We start from the raw sequence: 19577 nt of genomic DNA on the forward strand, positions 1-19577 counted from the left end.
CCTCTAAGCTGTGGAGTCTTGTGAGCAGAAATTCTGTGAGCTACTGGCATTAAAGTGGTGAGTCAGTGATTTGGCTAGTGCATAAATTAGTTTGCTCGGAACTTGGAGCCATCCTTCCTGAGCTCAGACAAAAATGTGTGAGCTGGAGGCTAAAAAACTGTGAGCTAGCTCACACTAACTCAGCTTAGAGGGAACACTGGCATCTATAGCACAAGTTGATGCCTGTTGTCTCAGGGATGACTTTGCTTCATGTGTGTTTGCAGGTAGTAAATGGATGTTAGAGACAAAATAGGTGGCCAAAGGAAGGCAGAGGGAGGCCAGTCCAGGTCGAACTGTCGTAGCTTCAGTCATAGGCCTGGCGAAACATTTCAGTTTTATTCTGAGGGAAAGAAATTCAAAAGTAAAAAGTCTTCTGGAAGAACAGATCAGAGCCTACAATCCCAACCAGTATAGGGCTCCCAAATCTCGCCAAATCACGGTGGGGGGTAGCATGTCTTTGCAGAATCCCTGCCGCGGGGACGGCGAGACACATTGCGCCGCCGTCGCCAGGACATAACGCTACGCGTCGCTCTGGCAATGGGGCTGTTCAGAGCCCCGTTGCCAGAGCGACGCGTAGCGTCATGTCCTGGCGACGGCGGGTGCAACACGTCTCGCCATCCCCGCGGCAGGGATTCTGCAAAGACATGTGATCCCCCGCCGCGACCTGGCAACCCTAAACCAGTATAAGGGGGATGGATCTGTGAGACAAAGCACCCTAGTTCCCCCAAGGATTAAGGTGATTATTAAGTGGCCTGGTCTTTCACATCACCTCCTGCCCAATCCTTTTAACTGGAGATGCTGTGGATTGAACCTGGGACCTTCTGCATGCCAAGCGGATGCTGTGCCAGTGAGCCACAGCGACTCCCCAAGTATCGGGATAGATCTCAAAATGGCGTATTGCTATTCAACATTTTGATTCATGCCTCATCCCTATGGCAGCAATTCGCACCTTTGGCACCTATGAAAGTTCCTTACCCAGAAAGGCCACATTCCCATAGTTCTCCAGCATGACTTCCCTGTAAAGAGCTCTTTGTCCCGGATCCAGCAGGGCCCATTCCTCCTCAGTGAAATAGATGGACACCTCGTCAAAGGAAAAGGAATACTAAAAGAAAAAGCAGATTCCCGTGTCAGAGATCACGCCGTGCAAAGATTGCACACTGGAAGGGAGTAGTCTTGGAAGGTACAGGATGTAAGGCATGGTATGGGTAAAGGGAACAGCACTCAAGAGAATGTCTCGCCCAGATGCCTTGAAGAAACTGCAGAAGGAAAAGCCCCCTTGAGAAAGGAGGAGGGACCCAGGCTATGCCCTGCTCATCTCTCCTACCTGGACTGGAGGTGCACCAGCTGTTTCCATATCTCTGAAAAGACGACGGCTCAATAGCATCTCTTCACTGCCTGTTACTGAGACAAAGGAGGGAGGAAAAGTATTTGCATGTTTGTCCCCTGCTTCATACACACCCTTTCCAGGATTGTGAAACCTTGCCCTGTGTATACTCAACAATCTGTTATACACTTTCAGGAAATCGTGGGAGAGGCAGAAGAGAAGCACTGTTACTAAATTGGCGGTCTCGTAATTAGTGGGGGAAATTAGCTTGAACAGAGACACAACGAGAGGTGGGTAGCTGGGATTCCCAACAATGTTTACGGAGATCTTTCCCTTAGAGAACTCTTGAAATAAACCAGCCAAAAGGTTAATTTGAAAGGATTTTCTTGAAATAAGATTAAGAGGGTAAATCACACACACATACACTGAAAAACACACAAGCTAGCTAAGAGGAAGTCATGGAGGAGCAGGGGGAAAGTGATTTCAGGGAGGTGATAGTGACCAGTCTAGAAAAACGAGGTCCACAGAGGCAGCTGCGAAACGGCCAGCATTTTATGATGAAGAGGAGAGCCCCCAAGGTGAGGCCATCTGACTTGAGAGCCCCAGTTCTCCTTTAATTATACATCCCTCAGGGGTGGAGAGAGGATTGTTAGTGGGTCAGGTGTTCTGATTCACTTATCAAAATTCTTTCCAAGGCTCTCACCTGGCCGGGACCCATTATGTCCCCATTTTGTTCTTTTTTTATATATTTTAGGCCAGGCAGTGACCTGCACATATGATTTTGGGATGACATTAAAGAGGGGTTTTTATCTCTAAGCACTAAACTGCTCATCTGCATAAGGAGGGGTCTGACTGCTAACAGCACCAAGTACCTATAAGCCCCAAGGGTTAAAAAAGCTGCCAATATATTTCAGAGTTCTGTGAGACCTGTGTCTGGCCTGGGGGAAGGGAGGGAGGGGGGCGGAAATGACGTCACAGGACACGTCACCTCACATTTGGCCCAGATGTGAGTTCAGCACATCTGGAGACTTGAGAGCAATGAGGTTTTAGAGTGTCTCTTGGCATGCTAACTTCACAACCAGGTTTTCAGCTAGATGCAACATGACATCATATCTGCCCCAAGACGCACCCCAAGGCCCTCCTCAAAGCTCCTGGGGGTACCAGTCCACAGCCTGCCATCCCTACTCCAGCACCCTGTTTCCCACAGGAGCCCGCCAGATGCCCCTATAAATACGGGCACAGAAGCCAAATTTCCCCATGATTATTGGCCCCAAGAAACCGGTTCTCAGAGCAATGCTGACCCAGAAGGTGGAGAGGCTCCCTTTATTCACCAGGTGGAATAGCTCTGCTCAGGTTTGTCTACCTTTTCTCTTTTGAGACACCTTGAGTTGCTCTTATGGAAGGAAGGTGAAGTATGAATAGTTTAATTAATGGGAGGAATTGCCATCAATGGATTTGTCTAATACAGCTTCAAGAGGCATTACAGTTAGTGGACACTGAGTGCCACAAATTAACTCTGTGTTGTGTGAAGAAGTATTTAATTCTTTTCTTGACCTGAACTCTCTACCCATCAAACTCACAGGGATTTCCCAAACACATCCAGGCACAAAGAGTCCTTACCGCAGGAGAGGGCATCTTGGGCACGCTCCTGAGCCTGCGCCTTCTGCCCTTGCTCCAAGGAAGCACCTTCTGCCTCAGGGAATGTCGCTTCTTTCTTCACGGATGGTGCCCACATCTGAAACAGCAGTGAGGGAGAGGAGTAAGAGATGGAATGGAAGATAGACTAAGGAATGGATCCTGCCCCACTCCCAGACACTGCACCCTTCCATCAGCAGACCTGGCAAGTTATCTGGAGGGAGAAGAAATTCTCTAATACAAGAGGCTGCTGAAGGAGGCTGTGAAATCTCCCATTTGGATGATTAACACTTGGGCAGATGTCTGGCAGGGAACCTTTATCATAAGGCCAGATATCATTGCTTGAATTGGACATATCTGGAGTGAATCCCTCACCTGTTCTGCCTGCCTCTTTTCTTCTGCCTGACTCAGGAGGAAACCTTCGGCCAGGGCCACCGCCTGGGAACTGGTCTCTGGCCCGCATCCTCTGATCCAGCACTGCATTTCCTGGGGCAGGGTAGTCAGGAACTGCTCCAGGAATCCCAGGTCCAGAATCTGTTTTTTGGAGTGCCTCTGGCTGCAAACCTCTCGGGGCCCATCGGCCTCATGGTAGCGGAATTGCCAGAAGCATCGGCAGTGTGCATCTGAGATTTCAGTGAGCTGATCACAGATATCTGGCACTGGTCTTTCCCAGAATTCAGCACCACTCCCAGCTTGGCTGGGATGGAGGCCTTTCCCTGCTGTCTTGTCAGTTCCAGGTCCTTCTGGCTTCTGCTCTTCCATCTCCTTCCACTTCTATTGGTCACTTCTGACTGTGGAAAGATACCTTTAGTCACTTGGCTGTGAAGAGGGGGGGAGACACAGACAGTTACATGGAAAATAAGAGAGAATGGAGGCACACCACTTGACATCACAAACCTTCATATGCTCAGGAGACACACGAGAATTGCCCTGGTGGATCAGAACAAAAGGGATTCTTGTAGTTTGTAGACCAGGTTTAAGATCATTTTTTCTATATTACATCCCTATATCAGGGAGTTGGGGGGTGAGAGGACCAAAAATGATGGTCACAGTCACTGAACAGACCGCAAAAAGAAGAAAGAAACTGTGAGGTAACTGCGCTAGATAACATTTCAATAATAATCACAAAATTGTACAAAAATGTGTGCAGAAAAGTGTATAAAGACAATAGAAAATGATGTGTTGACGATGGTCTCCGGAATGCTCTATCGTTTCGATACTATTCTTCTTCCGAGAGTGAATGAAAACAGCGACTCTTGGTCTGTCTTTTCAACTAGTAGGTATCAAAAATCCATAATTTCTCTGACAGAATGTTCCTGGGGCAAGGTGCTTGTATAATGCCTTGCCCCAGGAACATTCTGTCAGAGAAATTCTTGCAATTAAGTCATGATACATCGGTGAATATTATGGATTTTTGATACCTACTAGTTGAAAAGACAGACCAAGAGTCGCTGTTTTCATTCACTCTCGGAAGAAGAATAGTATCGAAACGATAGAGCATTCCGGAGACCATCGTCAACACATCATTTTCTATTGTCTTTATACACTTTTCTGCACACATTTTTGTACAATTTTGTGATTATTATTGAAATATTATCTAGCGCAGTTACCTCACAGTTTCTTTCTTCTTTTTGCGGGGTGAGAGGACCAGCCAAAATGCTTGGCATTCAGACCATCCAATCAGCATGAATGAGTCATCACGATTGATCCCATCTGGGACTCCTTTCTGGGCCTCCTGGACACTGAAAGGTGAGCTTTGTATTCTTGCTGGAATCCCCCTTAGCAAGGCCTGAAACCACCCCTCCTGGGACTGTGCCCTGGGGTTTCTCCCTGCTGCGTTGCCCATCCCTTTCTTGCCTGGCAAAAGGATGCCATTCCTCCCACCCAAACCCCAGTGCAGGAGGGGAGAGTCTGGCATTGTGTTAATGGCTGCCTCTGCCTAGCGAGCCGTGGAGTGATGGGGCGAGGCGATGCAGTTGGAACAGCCGTGGTCCTTCCCTGTGCCTCCATTTCGCAAAACACGGCTACAGGTGGGTACGCGAACCCACATCTGTGGCAGTCCCAAGTTTGTTTACTCCAAGGGTCCTGCCGCTCATGCCACAATCCTCACCATGACGGATGTCCCTGTGCCATTCCTTCCTTCTAGCCCTGTGTCTGTGGGAGGCTGATACCCAAGGGTGTGGCCACATCAGCATGCTCCGTCCCTCTCTGCCTGCTGGAGGGGAGTCACCTCGAGCTGTGATGGGTGGGGCACTGGAGGTGTGATCTTTGCTGGCTTTGCTCTCTGCACCTTCACAACCGATTTTTAAAGAAGTTTCCCCTCCCTTCTGCTGGGTGGGCCTTGGACACCAGCCGGCAGCCCCGGCCCCACACTGGGAAGGCATCTGGGTCTCCGGATGTGGCTGTGGTCAATTCCAGTGCAGGCAGGAGTTCCCCCTTTTTACTCATCCAACCAAAAAAAGATCCTTCTTGGGTTTTTTTTTTTTTTGCAGATTAAAATGACCAGCAACAAAATGTCAGATTCATACATTAGAAAGGAGCAAGAGTCCAACACCGCCTTAAAAGGTAAAGGTTCCCTTGCTCGAAAGTCAGTCGAGTCCGACTCTAGGGTTGCGGTGCTCATCTCCGTTCCAAATCCGAAGAGCCAGCGCTGTCCGAAGACGTTTCCGTGGTCATGTGGCCGGCATGACTAAACACCAAGGCGCACGGAACGCTGTTACCTTCCCACCAAAGTGGTCCCTATTTATCTACTTGCAATTTCTTGCTTTTGAACTGCTAGGTTGGCAGGAGCTGGAACTAGAGACGGGAGCTCACTCCGTCATGCGGCACACTCGGGTCTTGAACTTCTGAACTACCGACCGTCCACAGCCTGCAGTTCAGCGTCTTAACCACTTGAGCCACCGCCTTAAAGACTAACAAAATTTATGGCAGGGTAGTAGGGTTGCCATCCCCCCAACGGGGGTGGGGGGTTATCTGCTTTCGGGGGCCTCAATCTGCCACCGCTCAGCCAGCCAGCGGGGAGAGCTCCACCCCCGAAGAGCCCCATCTATGCCAACATGACCAGCACAATGACCTCACCCGGAGGTGATGTCATCATGCAGAGCACGTTGGGGGGGGGGGCGCTCTAGCGTTCAAAAGAAAATCTCTATGGTTACCACAGAGTTTTTTCCCCCTCAAACGCTAGAGCGTCCCTTAGCAATGTGCCATGTGTGATGACGTCACTTCCGGGTGACATCATCACGGCTTGCGCACTTTGCACACATGCCAAAAACTCCCAGACAAGGAGAATCCCCCCACCGGTAGCCAGGTAAAGCCTGACAACTCTACAGGGTAGGAGATTTCATGAGTCACTGCTCACTTCTACAGATGCAGCTAGAATGTGAGCAGGGCCAGCCTCAGCTTATTTTGCACCCTAGGCGAGGATCCCTTCTGGTGCCCCCCCCCCACCAATTTTCAAAAATAAATGCATTTTAGGAAGAATTAAAAACACAATCAAGAAACTCCCAGAGTACAGGGAGTTTGGCACCCATAAGGGCCAGCCCGCTCTAGGTTATTGCCTAATTCACCTAGTGAGTGAGCCGGCCCTGAATGTGAGTCCATCTTATATTTTGGGGAGTGGAGTCATTTCACATATAAGGACAGATGAACTCACATTCTAGCTGTATCTGAAGAACTGAGCAACCCAGCCACAAGTTTCATTAGTCTTTAAGGTGCTGTTGGATTCTTGCTCTTTTCTACTGCTATAGACATACACGGCTGCCCATCTTGATTTAGATTATTACGTTTCACCTTTCTGTACTGGAAGACATTATCCCCACACACACACAAATTCTGTTTAGAGAGCAGCGCAAAACTGGTGCCTCACAGGGTTGTCAACCTCAAGGTGGGGCCTGAAGTTCCCCCAGCTGACAGAGATCAGTTCCCCTGAAGAAAATCATTGCATTGGAGGGAGGACTCTATGGCATTGTTCCCATCTCAGGGTCCTGTCCCCCAACCCCAAAATGGGCCTTTCCCAAAATGCACTCCCCCCCGAAATGTCCAGGAATTTGCCAGATGGGAGTTGGCAAGTCTATGACAACTGTGGCCAAGCATGATCCCACCTTCCACCCTTCCAAGATCTCAAAGGAACTTCAGGAACAAATTAGAAAGACTAGAAAGGGAACTCGCTGAGTTATTACAATACTCAGAACAATGGAATCCCCGGGACTTAACAGGAATATTGGTTTCTTATCTCCCTACATTTGTTAACATCATTTAGCCCTTACATCTGTATTCTCACCAATCCCCTAGAAGGGCCATTTTATTTTATCTCATATTTCAATGGAATAATAGATTGGTAGATTGTAATGTAAAGTAATGGATAGTAGAAATTGAAATGTATTTCTCTGGTCTGGGGACAGGGGAGATAAATCTGCACAGCCAATCAGCCCACTTCAAAGGATATGCTGTAAAGTTGCCTCCGTGCTTGAGAGGAAGGGATGGCAGGCTCAATTAAATACTATTAGGATTCCACGATTAAGAATACATCAGTCTCCAATTCTGACATATTTATTTCCTTCACTGCCCCCTGCATTGAACCCAAACAAATGGTAACCATATAAACAAAGTTTATTATCCCTGTTGATCCTTGAATCTGTTAAGCATCTTCATTAATTTACTGCACACCCTCTACCTATATACACAGACTGGTATTTTCTATTTTGTTTCTGTCTGTCTTGACTCTAACTGGCCCTTCCAGGCAACTACCTCCCCCTTCCTGTAACGCTTGAGGAAATTCCGTTTCACTGTATCTGAAGAAGTGTGCGTGCCCAAGAACGCTTATACCGTGAATAAAACTTCGTTAGTCTTACAGGTGCCACTGGACTCAATCTCTGTCCTGCTGTTGTCAGTCTTTAAGGTGCTACTGGACTCTTACTCTTTTCTACTCCTACAGACAGACTCACACGGCTACCCATCCTGATGCAGCTTCCCAAAACTGGTGCCTCAAAGGGTTGTCAACAGTGTTCCCTCTAAGCTGAGTTAGTGTGAGCTAGCTCACGGTTTTTTTTAGCCTCCGGCTCACACATTTTTGTCTTAGCTCACGAAGAATGGCTCCAGAGCAGACTAATTCATGCAGTAGCCCAATCGCTCGCTCACCACTTTAATGCCAGCAGCTCACAAAGTAGAATTTTTGCTCGCAAGACTCCACAGCTTAGAGGGAGCATTGGTTGTCAACCTTCCGGTGGGGCCTGAAGTTCTCCCAGAACTACAACCCACCTCCAGTGGACAGAGATCAGTTCCCCTGGAGAAAATCGTGGCATTGGAGGGAGGACTCTAGGGCATTGCTCCCAGCTCGGGTTTCCTTCCCCAGTCCCCAAAATTGGCCCTTCCCAGAATGCACCTCTCCCAAAGGTCCAGGAATTTGCCACCCGGGAGTTGGCAACCCTCTGACAACCGTGGTCGCGCATGATCCCCAGCCTCCCTCCCTCCCAAGAGCTCAAAGCAAGTGCGCGCGCACAGGAAAGCTTCTACCTTGAATCAACCTTTGTTGGCTCTTAGAGGTGCCCCCGCCTGGACTCCGACCTTGTTCTTCTCCCCCAACGAGTCGCTTCCAAGGAAACCTCCCCGCGATCCGGCTGCTGCGAGGCTTTTCCCGGCTGTTCCTTCTCTAAACTCCTTCCCCTTCTCTTTCCCCATTCAAAGGCAAACCCCTCCCCACAAAGGAAAAGACACCCCCCCCTTGCTCGGACTCTCTAGCAATCAGCTCTGTAGGTTTAACCCTTTTAGTGCTGCAGACGAATAAAAATGTGGTCCCGGCCTCTCCAGGAGGCGTTTCAGCCAGGCTGCCGTCAGCGACGCCCTGTGCATCTCAATGGGGCTGCTCTGAAGTAACTCTGCACGGGGTTGCGTTCCCGGGGTATCCAGCGCTGTTCCAACATCTCAGAAGGAGGAGGCTAAAGCTGGGTCCCAGTTCCTTCTTCGCACCCCAGTTCCTTATTCATCCACCCCCAGTGTCATGCCCGTAATAAAACTCAGTTGGGGGAAACGGGGGTGATATCTTATGAGATTATCTTTTAAATAGTCGACTGTGTCTTAATAACTTTCTATTGCCCCATGGAGAGAAAACGTGGGGCCTCAAATGTGGCCAGAAAGTGCCGATCGGGGAGTTTTTAACAATCTTTCTGAGAGGGAAGGGACAATGTTCCCTCTAAGCTGAGTTCGTGTGAGCTAGCTCACCGTTTTTTAGCCTCCAGCTCACACATTTTTAATCTTAGCTCAGGAAGGAGGGCTCCAGAGCAAAGTGATTTATGCAGCAGCCAAATTGCTTCCTCACAACTTTAATGCCAGACTGGAGCAGCTGCTGGCTGGGCTCACTGGCTTGAGCCACCTAGCCCGTTTCCTATGCATTGGCCGTGCTGCTTCCTTCCAAGAGAAGACTTGGATTTGGCTTGATTTGGTTGTGGCGAAAGGTATCCCCACCCCCACCCCACCCCGGAATGTGCAGGGGAGGGAAAAGTACAGAAGAGGGCAACCAAAATAAGGGGGTTGGAACCAATGCTCCCTCTAAGCTGGGGAGTCTTGTGAGCAAAAATTCTACTTTGTGAACTACCGGCATTAAAGTTGTGAGCGAGCGATTTGGCTGCTGCATAAATCAGTTTGCTCTGGAGCCATCCCTTCCTGAGCGAAGAAAAAAATGTGTGAGCCGGAGGCTAAAAAACTGCGAGCTAGCTCACACTCACTCAGCTTAGAGGGAACACTGGTTGGAACGCCTTCCCTCTGAGGAAAAGCTGAAGAGTCTGGGACTTTTCACTTTAGAGCAGAGACCGCTGGGGGGGACAGGATAGAGGTTTATAAAATTATCCATTGGGTGGAGAGAGTTGACCAAGAGAACTTCCTCTCCTAAAGTACTAGAACTCAAAAGCATCCAATGACGCTGATGGGCAGTAGATTCAGGGTGGACACGAACAAATACTACTTTACACGGGGGGTGCGTTCAGATGGGGGCTTTATATCGGTTAGGGTGCCGGTTCCAATCGTTGTACTTACCGGCGTTCAGACGGGGCACATCTGCCTCCTGTCCCTTTACACCGTTGCACTCTGCCACTAGGTCCCAAGTGGTGGTATCCTGAGTGCAACGGTGGCTTCCGATGTACACCGGCGTCTGATCGCTCTCCACCGGTGCCTAGCCACTTCCGTTCGGAAGCCTGAGGCTTCCGTTTTTCCCCCGCCATTTTTTTTTACTCTAAGCGATATATGCGCTCGGGCAAAGCTTCGCCCTGAGCGTTTGTTTAAAAAAAAAAAAAAAGCCCTTAGTTTAACTTCCCAGAGGAGTCCGGGACTTAAGGGAGGCCAGGTTGGGCTTTAAACTTTAAAGGTAAGTCCTTACCTTTAAAGTTTAAATGTAATGGGGGGGGGTTGAGCATGCGCAAAGATCGCCATTCTGTGAATGGCTGCCTATGCGCATGCTCAAACTGTGTTTAAAAACAAAAACAAAACACGCCGACGCCCGCACCGTGTGACCGGGCGTACATCGAAGGGATCCGCAAAATGGAGGGTAAGTATGATCGTGTTTCTGCAGGCATAAACTGCACCAGTTCCAACCAGTGCAGTTTATGCCGGCAGAAAGCCCCCGTTTGAACGCACCCAGAGAGTGATGAAAATGTGGAATGTGCTGCCAGAGGTTGGAGTGATGGCCATAGGAATAAACAGCTTTAAAAGGGGATTAGATAGATTCATGGAGGAGAAGTCTATTAGTGGCTGCTAGCCATGGTGACTGAAGGGAACCTCCACTTTCAGAAGCACTAATCCTCTGAATCCCAAAGCCAGGAGGCAACATCAGGAGAAGGAGAATTAAGCAGGTCTGTGTCTGGGAGCTCTCCTCAGAATGCTCTGTAGCGATGTGCTCCTACATTGATGTAAGGGCTGCACTAGGTGGCCTCCAAAGAGTTCCTTCTGGCTCTGTTTCCAACCCTGCATTGATCCAATAATTGCCTTCTCAGGAGCTTGGTCGGTAGTACATGAGTGGGATCAAGCTCAGTTCTTCTGAAAGGCAAGCAGGGCTACTGTGCAGCATGTGAGGACTATGTTTACAGGGTGACATCATGCACTGCTGGGTCAGAACCACTTCCCCTGTATGGTAGGGAAGCTCAAACACTGGCCAATCAAGTTCCCTTTGTGTTCACCGGCTGAGAACATGGAGCCAATTGACAGTCAATCCATTCACTGTTCACACACAGTTCAACCCTCTTGGTCAGGGTTCTTTTCAAGTACAGTGTCCCGCAGTTGGCAGTGAGCTGTGATCCTTATCGCTCACCCAGCGCGTATCAGGGAGCTGGATGGCAGTCCGACACTCCCCCTCTCCCACAGACCTGGGTCCACGGTATCTGCTTGGCTTACAGAAGATGTGAAAGACTTTAAACCAGTTTCTGAGGGGTGACAGGCTGATCAGAAGCAAAACCACAAATTGCTGAGGTGCAAATCCTCCCAGCCCCAAGGAAACACTACCACCAGGCCCCTTAACTAACTAACCAGCCAGCCAGAGACCAAGGGACCAAGTCTCCAGCCACCCTGTGGCTCTGATGATTAAGTCAACCCTGCAAGGGAGGACAGTTGCAAGTTGAGTTCCAAAAAAACCCAGTTCACAGCCTTGACTAGCCAACAATGGTTCCTGTGGACCTAAGGAAAATATGAAAACAAATATGAAAATATGAAAACTTGAAATGCAGTATGGGAACCTCACTCCTGTTTAAACCATTTGTTTATTGTATCATCACAAACATGTAACAGGCTAACAGAATTCATTCCACCACAGATTTTGTAAGTGAGAGCTCATTTCATCAGATGCGCTGAAGCATAAAATCTATTGGGTCACTGGTTTTATATTCACAACAGAGCGCATGGAGGGGTGGTAAAGGTAATAAAGGGATGGTTTTAAAAATAAGATCTAATTCGTTTACTCAGAGTGGGTGAGGGCTGTTCTCAGGGCTTTTTTTGTAGAAAAAGTCCAGCAGGAACTCATTAGCATAATAGGCCACACCCAGCAGCAGAAACTCATTAGCATGTTAGGCCACACCCCTGATTGCACCACTCATTAGCATATTAGGCCACACCCCCGTGTTAACAGAAGTGTGCTCATCCAGCCACACCCACCTTTTGCTTCTTATTCTGTTTACCTTTTTTGTTGTCAAAACCCAGGGCTTTTTTTTTGTTGCAGGAACTCCTTTGCATGTTAGGCCACACACCCCTAATGTGTGCCAATCCTAATGAGTTTCTGCTGCTGGGTGTGGCCTGTTATGCTAATGAGTTCCTGCTGGATGTGGCCAACTTGGGAGCCAGCCGGAACTCCGTTCCTGTGCGTTCCTGCCCAAAAATAGCCCTGGCTGTTATAAAAGCAAAGTAGGATTAGCATAACATCTAATGCAAGATAAAAACATACAGGACATTTACAAAAGGACATGCAAGACATTAACACCTATATTGAGTGTTCAGACAGGGAGCTTCAAAGGGAGAAGCTAACATGAAACGGCTGAAGAAGAATTTGTTACAGAGTTCAAAACTATCCCACTCTGCCCCCAATATGTACTTAGGAGGGTCCTGGGAATCCAGTTCAATCTAGGTGCTAATATCTTCAAAGGAGCTGTGGTGGCTCAAGTGGTTAAGACGCTGAACTGCAGGCTGTGGAAGGTCAGTAGTTCAGCAGTTCGAGACCCGGGTGCCGCATGACGGAGTGAGCTCCCGTCTCTAGTTCCAGCTCCTGCCAACCTAGCAGTTTGAAAGCAAGAAACTGCAAGTAGATAAATAGGTACCACTTTGGTGGGAAGGACACAGCGTTCCGTGCGCCTTGGTGTTTAGTCATGCCGGCCACATGACCACAGAAACATCTTCGGACAGCGCTGGCTCTTTGGCTTTGAAACGGAGATGAGCACCGCAACCCTAGAGTCGGATTCGACTGGCTTTCAAGCAAGGGAGACCTTTACCTTCAAAGAAAAACAGACGTGAAAACAATCAACAATATGAACCCAAGTTTACAGTACCCATGAAATACATTCTTCCAACAGCCAGATCAAAAGTTATTCTGAATGGAAACATTATCTTATTTATTTATTTAAAACATTTTAATGCCGCCTATCCACCCGATCAGGGCCCACAAGGTGGTGAACATAAAAAACATTACAACATCTGAATGATTAAAATACATTTAAAATTATAACTGAAGCGGAGCCTCGAAAGCTGGCCAGAGTGAGCAGGTAGGTTTGTATGGGAGAAGGTAATTTTAAGGGATTGCTATTTTTCTAAAATATATACACACAGGGGTCATTTCCTGCAGGAGCGCACAGGAGCGGAGCTCCGGCAGTAAAGAGCCCAGGGGGCGGGCACATGCAACAAGCCCCACCCCCTGCTCCCAGCAGCCCTCAATCAGAGCAAGAAGCAGCCAGGTAAGTCACAGAGCTCCCCCCGGCCCAAAACAGTCCAGTGGCACCTTTAAGACCAAATTTTATTCAGGTACAAGCTCTCCCTCCTCTGCGAGGACAGATCTGCACGTTCCCCCCCCCCCCCAACCAAGACACTAGCAATCCAAAACAGTCCAGTGGAGCCTGAGCGGTGGGTGTTGCCTTCTGACACACTTCCAGTGATGTCGGGGGGGGGGGGTGGCATATGCAAATAAGGTATGCTAATGAGTTATGCTAATGAGCTCCTGCACCTCTTTTTCTACGAAATGACCCCTGTATACATATACATACACACAATGCCCAATCCAAATTTTCTGTCATCTTCTAATGCTAAAGAAACAGACTCTGTGCCACTGGCTAGCCAACAAGGGATCAAATGCAGATGGGTCCACATGCTCTCTCCTCCCCTTGGCACAGGCAGCTCATGGACTGATTCCTGGCATTCAGGAATGATTCCTGGCATTCTGACTCAGCAGTGGTTGAAACCTGGTTTGGGGTTGCATGATCAGGGACAATGGGAGAAGTCTAGTCTTCGAACACTAAGGCAATGATGGACTTTTAAATGCTGCAAATTTAAGTTTTACTAGTCTACCCTAATTAAACATGATTTAGGATAAGTATAGACTGTGAGAGGACTTCATGTTTTCACCTTTTCTTTGTATCCTTGCTCAGCCTGATGCTTGGACAGACCATATGTACGTTTTAAATTTTTCTTACTTATATTTTGAATGGTCCTAAGCCTGAACTCAGTAAACACATTATACTATCTAAAGAGAGGTAAAGGGGATGGGAAAGCAGGTAAGCTCACCATCCCTTGAGAGCAATGTTTGTTCTTCATGCTAGGTAGCATGAGAAAAGCAGGTGGTGTGGCTGCTAGGAAGAGAATCCAAACAGCAATGCAGACACAGAGCACTAGATCTGCAAATGCGTCTAGCAGGAAATACTCCCAGATTTTCTGGTGCGCACATACTACTCTACCCTTTACTTAATTAGTCCCATCTGACCATCAAGAGCAGTATTTTCTACTCAGGCTTTCTCAGTAGCATTTCTCAGTAGTATTTTCTACTCAGGCTTTCTAATCCACTTTCAATGCACTTTTCAACTGGATTTTGCCAGTTCACACCGTAAAAATCCAGTTGGAAAGTGCACGGAAAGTGGATTATTTAGTGTGTGTGACCGCAACCTCAGAATGGCATCAGCTCTCTGGATGCCAGGTAGAGAGTCTTTCACATCACCTACTGCTTGGTTCTTTTAACTGGAGATGTCAGGGATAGAGATGGGACCTCCTGCAAAGCAGAGGCTCTTCCACGGAGCCACATCCCCTCCCTAAGTGAGAAGCCCAAGGCCACCCTGCAGGCTTCCATGGTTGAGCATGGGATTCAAACCTAGGTGTCCTATGTTCTAGTATCACACATCAGAAAGAAGCTCAGTACCCTACTGCACAATAAGGGAAAGGGGCAGCATTGCAAAGTGGAGGTTTTGGATGGCTGGTCGGGTTTTCCAGGTTCTCAGAACCCAAAGGGAATGAAACATGTGAATCCATTCCTTCACACACTCCAATGGTCTTCCCATAGAAAAGCATTTATCGGTTTTTCCACAATGTCAGTGCTCACAGTTTACATGCAAGTTTCTTACATGACCTGCCCGAGTGACTGTTTCATTCATGGACAAGAGTTTCCCCTAGTCTGAGGCATTCTGCTGTTTTCCCCTACTGTGAATAAGCGCATGTCTCATAAGGTTTGAGTGCTGAGTGAAACAAGATCCACATTCCTGGCATTTAAATGGCTTCTCCCCTGTGTGGATTAGTTGATGTCTAAGAAGGTTTGAGTTGTGACTGAAGCTACTTCGGCACTCCAGGCATTGATACGGTTTCTTCTTGGTTTGAGTTTTCTTATCGTTTTGCATCTGACTGGAGCCCTTTTTACATTCCCCTGTCTGCATATTTTTATGCCTCTTCAGACTTATGCTGTGACTAAAGGTTTTTCCACAATCCAAGCATTTAAAAGGTTTCACATCTGTGTGGATTCTTTGATGGTTAATAAGTCTTTTGCTCAGGGTAAAGCTCCTTCCACATTCCAAGCATTTGTATGGCTTCTCCCCTGTGTGGAGTAACTGATGTATTATGAGGTTTGCATTCCGTGTGAATTTCTTTCCACATTCTGGACAGTCATATAGTTTTTCCCCAGTATGGCTTCTTTGATGGGCGGTAAGGCTTGAGTTCTGAATGAAGCTCTTTCCACACTCCAAGCATTTATATGGTTTTTCACCTGTATGGGTTCTTTGATGCATAATGAGGTTTTTACTCTGCATAAAGCTCTTTCCACATTCTAAGCACGTATATGGTTTTTCTCCCGTGTGGGTTCGTTTATGTACAATGAGGGTTGTACTCCGCATAAAGCTCTTTCCACATTCTAAACATGTATATGGTTTTTCGCCAGTGTGGATTCTTTGATGTATAAGAAGTGTTGTGCTCAGCATAAAACTCTTCCCGCATTCCAAACACTTATAGCGTTTTTCACCTGTGCAGGTTCTTTGACACGCAGTGAGATTTGTGCTCTGCCATAATCCCTTTCCAGACTCAAGGAACAGAAATGGCTGTTGCCCCTCATGAATTCCTTGATGTCTAATAAGACTTGTACTTTCAATAAAGCCTTTCCCGCATTCCAGGCATTTAAATGGTTTCTCTACTGTGTGAATTCTTTGATGAACAGTAAGGTTTGACTTCTTACTAAAGCTCTTTCCACACTCTAAACAGTTATAGGGCTGCTCTCCTGTATGTATTGTCTGATGCAAAATGAGGTTTGTACTCTGCATGAACTTCTTTCCACATTCCAAACACTTATACCGCTTCTCTCCTGTATGGATCCTTTGATGCATAGTAAGGCTTGACTTCATACAAAAGTTCTTTCCACAGTCCAGACATTTATATGGCTTTTCTCCTGTGTGGATTCTTTGATGCAAAATTAGGTTTGTACTCTGCATGAACTTTTTCCCACATTCGAAGCATTTATACCGCTTTTCCCCTGTGTGGGTTCTTTGATGTACAATAAGGGCTGAGCTGTGACTGAATCTCTTTCCACATTCCAAACATTTATATGGTTTCTCTCCTGTGTGTGTTTTCCAATGTACTTTAAGGGTTGATATACTAGCAAAGCTTTTCTCACACATAGAGCATTCAATTCTTCTCTTTCTTTCATATAGTGTTTTTTGATATTCTGCTATCTGAGAAGCAACGGATTTACTACTTCCTTGACTCATTTGGCTTTTCTCTTGCTTTCTGGGGACATCATGATTCCAAGAGTTCCCTTCCATTTCTAAATTCTTATCACTTTCTTCCAATACTTCAAGTGCTTCACATTCTTTCGCTATATTCCACACATCTCCTACTGAAATAAAGGGAACACTGATATCAGCACAATGAAGCAATTCAACTTCTACGTATAATTAAAGGATACAAATAAGTATCTGTCAGGACAGCCCTTCACATAGTTGGTAGGGAGATATTCCTGCCAGAAATGAAACTACTAGTTGAATGACATCAACTACAAATCAACTACAAATTGAAGGTCAAAGAAGATGGGGACGGCAAAGGATGAGATGGTTAGACAGTATCATAGATGCAACGAACATGAAGTTGAGCCAACTTCAGAGGACGGCGGAAGACCGGAAGGCCTGGCAAAATCTGGTCCATGGGGTCGCAAAGAGTCGGACTCGACTGTGCGACTGAACAACAACAAAGGGGCAACCATCTAGCTAAGATTGTTTGACCTCCCACCCTCCGGTGATGTGGAGCATTTATTTGAACTTCTAAAGCTTTTAATTGCTATACCAATAAAAATTGTGACTCGACTGTGCGACTGAACAACAACAAATCAACTCCTTGGGACAGTCACTAATCAGAAATCCTTTCTCCAAGGACAAGATGGAAGCTAGAAGACCAGTCATAAGCTGTAACTGAAAACTAGTTGGCTTTGTTCCTTCTTTGGGGAGGCAAAATATCCCAGAGATGGTGCTTTATCCCACTCAGTTCTGATCAGTCTTGCAACTCCTCTAATTTGGCTGCCTATTGTTCTCTTCCTCTTTGCCAGGGGTTCTATGGTTGTCTCCCACCCACCCACCAGCCCCCGGCTGCTGCTGTCGCTGCAGCCATAGTTTTGTGGTTTTGACCTTGGAAGCCCCATCTCCCACTTCCTGTCATGTGATCATCTGCCTCAGAGAATCTGTAAAGAAGCAGAGGTGTGAAACTGAAAGAAGACGGAAATTGTAGTGTAATCAAAGCTGCCTTGAATGCATGATATGTTGTGAAACATCTAATTGAAGTGTAATGTAAAGCTTCGTCCGAGGCTAGGATCCAAATCCATCCAATCGTGTTACTAGCCCAGGAAGCACCTAACCAATCACCTTCTAGCAAGCTCCCTGAGCGGGAACATCCGTGATTGGTCCTTATGTGAACAACCTTATTGGTTGGTATTTGTACAGTGGGTGTGGCTACATTAGCTGGGAACGTTTAAAAGCAGGACAGCTGAAATGTAAAGGCTGTTCTGGCTATCAGATGTTGATCCGTGTTGGAGTTGGGTTCGAGTGGAAGAATAAAGTTGTGTTCTTGCTGAATCACTCTCCGACTTCTTTGTTAAGCGAGCGACTTAACAGAAATTTTCTAGAGTTGTAAGCTGAGATACTCACTTTTATCAACTGTATTTTGGAAGGAGATATCCTTGGGTGATCCTCCTGGAGAACCTTCAAGCATTCTTCTTGGCTGTGGGCCTTCTTGATGAAAGTTCTCTTCTTCTGCAATCTCTGTCATTGTCCTTTCATCTTTGGGAGACAGAGAAGATCACAAGAAGTTCATCCTAGCATGACAAATAATTTTATTTGCACCTGCTCTAGAGTTCTACAGTGCTTGGTGAGTCAAAGCCTCATTAGCTGAATGCAGCACTGCATACTCTTAGTGAGTTCTGCTAAAACAAAACCTCTGAAATATTAACAGTCAGATGTTAGAGCTTTTGCCAGCAAAACATACAGAGAACTTCTTTGAGTTAACGAGTTTTTGTAAAATAAAGCATTACTCTTTGTATTAAGCGAGGACTTTACAAATAGAAACAGGTAGAATTCTGGGAAATCCGGCCCCACCTGGAGGTAACAAATTATGAGAGACAATAGGAGAAGCTGATCAACCAATACAAACCACTGAGATATAGTTACGAATAACTTATTTTATGTAAATTTCTATGCAATTCACTTATATTAGGTAACGGTAAAGGTTCCCTTGCTCGAAAGCCAGTCGAGTCCGACTCTAGGGTTGCGGTGCTCATCTCCGTTTCAAAGCCAAAGAGCCAGCGCTGTCTGAAGACGTTTTCCGTGGTCATGTGGCCGGCATGACTAAACACCAAGGCGCACGAAACGCTGTGACCTTCCCACCGAAGTGGTACCTATTTATCTACTTGCAATTTCTTGCTTTCGAACTGCTAGGTTGGCAGGAGCTGGAACTAGAGATGGGAGCTCACTCCATCATGCGGCACCCAGGTCTCGAACTGCTGAACTACTGACCTTCCATAGCCTGCAGTTCAGTGTCTTAAGCACTTGAGCCACCGCAGCTCCTCACTTATATTACTTAAACCCTATAAGAACATAAGAACATAAGAGACACCAATGTTGGATCAGGCCAAAGGCCCATCCAGTCCAACACTCTGTGTCACACAGTGGCCAGAAATACCAGTGCCATCAGGAGGTCCAGCAGTGGGGCCAGGACATTAGAAGCCCTCCCACTGTTGACCCCCCCCAAGCACCAAGAAGACAGAGCATCACTTGCCCCAGAGCCCCTAGCTATACCTTGTGGCTAATAGCCACTGATGGACCTCTGCTCCATATGCTTATCTAATTCCCTTTTGAAGCCATCCATGCTTGTAGCACCCACCACTTCCTGTGGCAGTGAATTCCAAGTGTTAATCACTCTTTGGGTGAAGAAGGACGTCCTACTGATGGACCTCTGGTCCATATGCTTATCTAATTCCCTTTTGAAGCCGTCCATGCTTATAGCACCCACCACTTCCTGTGGCAGTGAATTCCATGTGTTAATCACTCTTTGGGTGAAGAAGTACTTCCTTTTATCCGTTCTAACCCGACCGCTCTGCAGTTTCATGGAGTGCCCA

The 19577-nt window shown here is 47.1% G+C and overlaps 1 protein-coding gene across 1 annotated transcript in view; it reads right to left on the minus strand.

Annotated features, from left to right (window-relative positions):
- The window catches only part of LOC107119177 (zinc finger protein 721-like), a 44302-nt gene extending 27706 nt beyond the window's left edge, over positions 1 to 16596 (minus strand). Inside the window, exons 1-3 of the mRNA XM_015421634.1 lie at positions 15141 to 16596; positions 14237 to 14301; positions 2944 to 3098 (exon numbers count right to left, since the gene is read on the minus strand). Of these exons, the coding sequence (XP_015277120.1) occupies positions 2944 to 3098; positions 14237 to 14301; positions 15141 to 16596 (1676 nt within the window). The remainder of the gene's footprint in view (positions 1 to 2943; positions 3099 to 14236; positions 14302 to 15140) is intronic.
- Between the last annotated feature and the right edge of the window lie 2981 nt (positions 16597 to 19577).

This window comes from Gekko japonicus, unplaced genomic scaffold (genome assembly GCF_001447785.1).
Source record: "Gekko japonicus isolate JY-2015 unplaced genomic scaffold, Gekko_japonicus_V1.1 scaffold2179, whole genome shotgun sequence".
Taxonomy (NCBI): Eukaryota; Metazoa; Chordata; class Lepidosauria; order Squamata; family Gekkonidae; genus Gekko; species Gekko japonicus.